The 8,238-nt window shown below is 31.9% G+C and overlaps 1 protein-coding gene across 1 annotated transcript; it reads right to left on the bottom strand.

Annotated features, from left to right (window-relative positions):
• Positions 1 to 318: 318 nt before the first annotated feature.
• LOC125864310 (2-hydroxyisoflavanone dehydratase-like) lies at positions 319 to 1,525 on the bottom strand. The gene has a single exon (XM_049544234.1). The coding sequence runs from the start codon at positions 1,425 to 1,427 to the stop codon at positions 489 to 491; it is 939 nt and encodes a 312-aa protein (XP_049400191.1). The 5' UTR covers positions 1,428 to 1,525; the 3' UTR covers positions 319 to 488.
• Positions 1,526 to 8,238: the final 6,713 nt, after the last annotated feature.

The following is an 8,238-nucleotide window of genomic DNA, read 5'->3' as shown; positions in this document are numbered from 1 at the left end:
CGCTAGCGTTACAGATTTTTTTCCACTTGTTCATTTGTTTATTTTTGCCAAATCTTAATCTACAGGGACCTATGCATACTATGATCTTAAATAACTATAACAATGGAACAAATCGTTATAGTTTCCCAATACTGTTGTAGCAAGATAGTATCAAGATTGGCTAACAACAAATAACGTAACTCACTTTGCCAATGAGCACATTGAAAACATTATAAAGCAAGACAGTGACATATAGTGTACATTGCATCAAGTAGAAAACTCTATTTTTTCCTCCGTCAATTAAGCAGCCATTGGGAGTAGTCTAATTACCTAAATAATTATGGTCAAATATATCGACAAAAAACATAGATAGAGATCAACTTTAATGGAAATACTAGTATTGTATGGCTCAAACTCCCCTCAGAAATCCACAAATTTGGTCAAACAGATCAAGATATAACCATAAACCATAGTACTAACAAATATGAAAATCAAACAAACATTGTTTATCAAATCTTCTCATTAAAAAACTCAACTAGCCTTTTCATCAATAGACCAGCCTTCTCACATTTTGGTTCAAGTAAATGAAAAACATGATCCTCCCCTTGTGTCTCCATAATCTCAACCTCACCATTCCATCCACTCTTCTTCAATGCATCATAATAAGTCAAACTCCTCTCTCTTAGAAAATCCTTTTCCGCAGTAAAAATCATAACCTTTCGACAAATAAGACTTGACAGTAACCTAAGATGAGCTGCTGGATTCAACCTAGGATCATCGAGTCCTTCACACTCTGGAAAAATAAACGAACAATACTCATCAACTTCATCGTTACCGAAAAATAGATGGATTAATGATATTCCAGCAATCTTAAAACCTTCCCCTAGTGGCTTTTCACTAGCACTTGCTCGAACCACCATGTCATGTACAATATTTGCACCCGCACTCTCACCAGCCAAGAAAACACGTGAGAAATCTACGTGATCCTTGAGCCATGGCTCCATAACTGTTTCTTCTGTTAATATGAGATGATCACACATTTCAACATGTAAAGAAGTCCATCTAATGACAGACCAAGAATCATCATAACACGTAGGTAAAAGGTGCTCTGGAGCTAGTCTATAATCAATAGATATCGCAACCACATTGGCCTTAGTAACTATAGAGTGTAGGTACTTATCATGCCCTGATGAAAAAGCTGATTCTATTGAAAATCCTCCACCATGGATGTATATAAGGAGAGGAAACTTTTGGTTTTTTTCGGTTATTTTGAGAAGATAAAGACGGGCTGAATTGTTATTGACATCTTTAGATCGAACGCCAGTATTGAAATTATCTGATGGATGGACATAAACATAGTTATGAAATCTTTCGACTCTTCCATCTTTGTAGACACGAAAGAAAGGGGGAAAATCATGGGCTATTTCATCTGTTGGCAATGAAACCATGCTTTGATATTAAAGCTTGAGAGTATAAGTAGAATTCCCACTATATATAGGCGCACTCTGGTTGGATTCGAACACAGTTCTTGCGAGTGGATCCTCTAGCTTCTTACCAGCAGCATAATGACAATATTATGTTTTTCATGGGTGCACTGTTAATGATATCCTAATTTTTGTCAGTTTCTCAAGATAGATATACATATTAATTCATGATTTTGTTCGAAGTTAACGAGTGCACGTGCATTCCCACCTAGAGGGTTGGGTCTGCCTCTGGGCCCATCTCCACCACAAGGCCACTAAAGTTACACTCGGGGCCCCAAATCTTACATGACTATCTATTTTGTTGATTTATTTATATCTCAGTGATTATCACGAACCAACATTACTATTCTTATATTTACCTTTTTTATCCCCTTTCGATTTTTATTCTCTCATTATTGAATATTCTAAAGTCTACCAAAATGTCAAACCTTTTGTATTATGCAAAATCTATTGTTGTGTGTTTATAAAAAGAGCAAATTTGTTTTTTGGTGTATTCTTCAAATTTCAAGCACTCCAATAAATCAATACTATTTTAATATCATTATATCAACTTATCAAATTTAACGTAACTATTTCAGTATCATTATATTATCTTTTAAATTTTTAGAGTAAGATTTTATTATTCTAATTTTATAATATATTTTTTCATTAAAAATTTTCATTGTTTACCTTCTTACTGCATAAGGTCCGCATACATCTTATCTTCTCCAGAATCTACTAGTAGAATTATATTGAGTATGTTATAGGTATTACATTTATATATGACAAGTAAGAAAATAAAGTCTCTTATGAAATTTGGCTTTAGGCCTCAAAACTTATTAAGATGCTGAAATTTATGAGTTCTTTGGATGCTACAGAGTAAGGCTAGCAAACGGACAGGACCGGATCAACAGGACCGGTTTTACCGAAACCGGTCCTCGTTGCCGGATTTTGTTACCGGAACTGGTTTTACCGGAAATTTCCAAAGGTTCCGTCCGGTCCCTTAGTTACCGGATTGGAACCGGTTTGGACCGGACCGAAACCGGTTCTTACCGGATCATTTTGTACCTGTAATTTTTTTTATTTTTTTATTAACTTTAATTATTATATAATATTATATTATTAATTAATAAAATTATATTATTAAAAAACTTCAATTTAAAACTTTAAACTTTAAAGTTACTTTAAAGTTTCAATTGAATTTAAGTTTAAACTTTAAACTTTAAAGTTTAAAATTGACTTTAAAGTTTAAAGTTTAAAGTTTATATTGAATTTAAAGTTTAAATCTTAAAATTCAATTTTCTATTAAAGTTTAAACTTTAAACTAATATTAAAATAGTTGAAAATTAAATTTCTAAAATGACTTGGATTAAATATAAGAGACAATTTTAAAAGAAAATCAAGGCGAATAGCCGTATATTTATTCAAATAAATAAATTGTACAATACAAATATTAGAAAGAGACAAAGAGTACATAATCTAGGTATTGAATATTAATTATTGTACTAACAATTGAAACTCTTTTTAAAATCTTTTCGTAACTTTTGTATCATTTCAAAAGAAACATTTTTTGGAACTTGTATTTGTCGTTCTTCTTCCATTGCTTCCATACCATCATCACTATTATCACCAAATATTTCATCTATTTCGTCTTCTATTTGGCTATTTAATTGTGGTAGTCCGGTATTTCTTCTTTCGGCATTGACCCAATCTCGAAACAACACCGATATTTCCAAACTATCCTTTGCTAATGAATATCGATGATCTCCAATCATAAATCTCGCCTCACTAAAGGCTTGCTCCGAAGCGACCGATGATGCTTGAATCGCTAGCACATCTCGAACAATCCTAGCAAGGGTCGGAAATTGATTTTCACGATTCTTCCACCATACTAATATTGGAGCTTGAAGTTGTCCTTCTTCATGCCTAATCTTTTCCCGTGCCTGATTGAAATATAAATCAAAATCATTATTAGTAGATGATTCAAGCTCAAGATAATCGTCCATCCAATCATCCGTATCATCGCTTCTAGGTTTACAAGATGGAGGTTCAACTATTGGAATATTTTTTTTCATAGATTTATATGTATTATATAACTCTCTAGCTTTTATATATATGCTACTTTTACAATCTTCAACACTAGGAGTTTCATCATCTCTAATTTCTAAATTTGCATAAATCTTTTCAACTATTCTTTCAACACCTTTTAATTTGTAATTTGGGTTGAAAGTAGTAGCAGTTAAATAGATTTGAGGAATAGGGAAAAAATATTTTTTGAATTTTTCAATCATAAAAGCAAGGGAATTTTCAAATCGATCTTTTCCTTTATATTTTGCAAATTCAGATGAATAGCACAAATATTTACTAAAACAGAAGAAATAGTTGGATAATATTGACCAGAAGCAGCATTTGTTGCTTTATAAAAAACACTTAAAAATTCAATAAGTTCTTTTGTATTTTCCCAATCTTCATAGCCAATTCTCAAATTCGGGTCCGCATTACGAGCATTAAAAACTAATTGTACCGGCTCTTGATAAATATAAGCAACTTGAAGCATTTCAAATAAAGAATTCCATCTAGTGCATACTTCTTTTGGAACTTTTCTATATTCAAGTCCACATTCTTTACAACGATTTTTAAATTCTGTAATTCTAGCTTTTATTTTAGCTTTAAAAATCCAATTACAACCAAGTCTAATTTTTTCACAAGAAATTCCAAATTGAGAAATACCATCTTTTACTATCAAATTATACACATGTGCGGCACACTTAATATGAAAAGAGTCATTATCAATTGGACAAAGTCTACATTTTAAATAATCAATTGCTTTTAAATTATTAGAAGCATTATCTAATGTGACACTCATTATTTTATCACATATTTCATAAAATTGTAAAATAGAGCCTATTTTTGTTGCTATATAAGCACCGGTTTTAGTTTCTTCAACATATTTATATCCTAATATTCGTTTTTGCATGTTCCATTCATGGTCAATCCAATGGACAGTAATTGTAAAATAATCATTACCATTAGGACTACGTCCCATATCAGAAGTAATAGATAATCTACCATCATAATAAACAAATAAACAACGAAGAAAATGACAATATTCTTTTTGATATTTAAAAAGATCACTTTTAATTGTACTTCTTGGAATACCTTCATAATCTGGGTTATACAATTCCCGAATATACTGAATAAAACCAGGATGTGAAGGAAATGAAAAAGGCAAACCACAAACAGCAACCATTTTAGCTAATTCTCTACGATCTTTTTCTTTACTATATGTGCGGTGTGTGCTTCGGCTAGCCGGGTTAGTCATATTTAATACACTTTGAACCATATTAGAACCTCCAGCTCCCATAGAATTTTCAGGTTGAGGTATTCCATTTCTATTAACCCTTTTTATATCATCTAGGCGAGCAAATTCTTTATTACACTTTCTCAAATGTGTTCTTAGTCGTCCCGTTCCCCCTTGTGTACCCGTAGTTACATGTTTCATGATCAATTTACATTTCGTGCAAGTAACAGTAGTTTTTTCCTCATTTTGTACCAAAAATTTCCATACTAAAGATCTTTTAACACGTACAGCGGTCTTTGAAAAAGTAGGTAAAGAGGGGACTTCATCTTGTTCCGGTAATTCGGTAGCCGGACTAATAGGGGTAGGGGTTTCATCATCTTCCTCATTTATTTCTACTTCCTCATCTAATTCTTCCTCAAAATTAGTAAAACATCTATTTAAAGTTTCATGATCTACTTCATTTTCGGGATTAAATTCAATAGGTCGTGAGTCTCGTGTAAAAGAAGTTTCATCAACATGAGTATAATCATTAGTATTAATTCTAAATCTAGGAGGTGACAAATTTTTAGAATTAGAACTACTTCCTCCTCGCCTATTATTTTTTCTTTCCGACATTGGTCTTTTACCACTATATTTTTCAAAATTCATGTTCAAGTTTAAAATAATTAATATTATGAAAAACAAGCAAAGATAATATAACAAAAAAAAATAACTTAATTAATAAACAAATAAAAAATTAAAGTTGAAACGAATGTACCGAACGTCTACGTAAAAGTAGACGTATAACCAAAGCCGGAATTGAGAGATGCCAATTGAAGCTTCCGATTTACTTCAAATAAATCTCCGAAATTCGAACTCCAAGTCAATATCACAAAATAATAATTATGAATTTATGAGAGGTTGAAAATTAAGAAATTTTATAAGATATTAATGAAATAGTTTGTGAATTTGTGATTTAAATGAAAAAATATGAGTATATTTATAGTGTTAAGGGGTAGAGAGGGGTGGGGGGCTGTTTGGAGCCATTTTGGGCCCCAGCCCAACGGCTAAAAGGGCCCAACGGCTCCTTAACGTTCACATTTTTTTTAAAAAAAAAAAGTTAAATTGACCGTTGAACCGGACCGGAACCGGTTCTTACCGAATCGGATCAACCGGATAAAAATCCGGGTTCCATTTCGGTACCGGTTCTGGTACCTATAAGACCGGTTCCTTACCGGTTCAACCGGTACCGGTCTTACCGGTACGGGAACCGGACCGGAACCGGACCGGACCGGACAAAAACCGGTCCGTTTGCCAGCCTTACTACAGAGTAAGCAAATTCAATAATGCTATAGCATGTCGTGTTTGAATATTACGTCGGTCATTTATCGTTTAGTAGGGAGTATAAAAATAATGTTCAATAAAATGTATAATAATTTGTATTAATTAAGCGTATATTGATTATACAGAGACTGTTTTTATATTTATTGTTTAATTGAGTGTACTAAAAATAGCATGTATTACATATTATTTTTAAAAAAAATATTTATTTACAAAGATATCTTTCACAAATATGGTGAAAAGATGAAGAAAAGATTTTTACGAGCAATTGAGTATTTAATCGTGCTAATGCATGCATTAAAACTCCTTGCATTACTACTTATATCATGAATTGTCATGTATTAGTAATACACATCTCAATACACAATTAGGGGCGACTCAACTACATCAGTAATCTAAAGCCAAAAATAAATTGTAGACCTTAAATTTTTTATTTTATTTTTTATTTTTAATTCAAAGTCTACTCCTTTAGTTTTTTTAAAGATGCAGACTTGTTAATATATTTGGAATTATTTTTGTGATACAAAGTTATTTCTTTTAATGAAAAGGCATACTTTTATGTAAATAGCACATCATTTGTTTCATTCGTTTGTCAAATTTTTTACTTGACATGAAATTTTAAAAAATAAAGAAGATTCAAATCTTATATGATCTTAAAAAAAATATGTATAATGCATCAAAATATTTTTTTAATTTTATGATCGTAAAACATGTTATATGAAAAGTTAAAATTAAAAAGTTGATCAAAATAAAAAGAAATATTTCTTTTCGAAACAAACTAAAAAAAAATAAGACAAACAAATGAAAATGATGTAGTACTACATTTTTTCCCTTAAAGACCTATATAATTCTATTATTATTAAATAAAAAGGGAAGGGGAGGGGGCGAGCTCAAATTTGGGGACTTAAACGAATGTCTAAGGGTATCAGAGTCTCTATAATCTTGTCGGAGAATCAAATAACCTTCGTTGCTTACGTATGGCGCTATATATATTCATTTTAATAGTGGAAATTTGAATAATGAATGAGGCATGTACAAACTTGAATTTCAATTTTCAGTCATTCCAGAGAAACGTTACTCTGAGTAACGTTTTATTTATAAAACGTGCCTCAGAATAACGAATTATAAAACCTTACTGACAATAACGTTTTATGTCTGTTTAACCTGTCAGATTTTTGTCTTTTTGCTATTGAATTTTTTTGAATAAAATATAACCTAAAACGTTACCGTGAACTACGTTTATACTAGTTTTGTAAAATTTCAAAAAAACATATTATTTTGGTGAATTGATTTTAATAATGACTTACTTTGGTCAAAAATTTGCAATTAAGAAATGGATTGAATGTTGTGTAAGAAATTAGTTTCTACCTCTTGTTATTGAAATCAACTCTTTAATAATGAAGCAAAATTTGGAGGTAGAATGAAATATTCNGGGGGGGGGGGGGGGGGGGGGGGTTGATTTTGGGGCATCATTTGGTTAAGGCTTGAACTAATATGTTATCAACCACGTTCATGTCACGACCCGGGAGCACCCCCAAGTCGTAACACGGCGTACTCGACCCCGAAGGGGTCTTATACAAGCCACATAGTCATTCATTGCATTAAATAATGAAAATAGTGCGGAATAAAAACATATTTATTTACATCCACACATTTAAACTTCTCAAAACAACTTTAAAAACACACAGCGGAAGTCTAAGTCTCACATGGCCATCTTAGACACAGTCGCAAAACATAAGTAGGGACACGGCCCTTTACAATCAAAAGAAGTCTATTAAGTCTATTACATGAACAAAAGAACTTAAAAGTCTTATCCTCGAATCAATGAGGACATACCAAGTCTTGGAGGAAAGCAATCCAACACTTCAAACTAGTTAAGAGAGATCACTTGCCGGAACCTACACTTGTAGTAAAAACATGAAGAATATGGATTAGTACACAAAAATGTACTAAGTATGATGACCATGCAAAACATGCTTAAAAAGGGACATTTTAGTTAGAAACCATGCATTATGCCACCTTTTTGAAATATCATGAACAATAGCATAAAAGACATACAAGACAAGCATAACATCAAGTAAGTCATAATATCACCTTTAAACAACATCAACATGAAAACCTTTACCTTGGACCTTCACCTCAAGAAACCCTTATGCTATACCTCGTGCAATGTAT

Source organism: Solanum stenotomum, chromosome 5 (assembly GCF_019186545.1).
Source record: "Solanum stenotomum isolate F172 chromosome 5, ASM1918654v1, whole genome shotgun sequence".
Classification (NCBI taxonomy): domain Eukaryota; kingdom Viridiplantae; phylum Streptophyta; class Magnoliopsida; order Solanales; family Solanaceae; genus Solanum; species Solanum stenotomum.
This window is presented reverse-complemented; position numbering and strand designations above follow the sequence as displayed.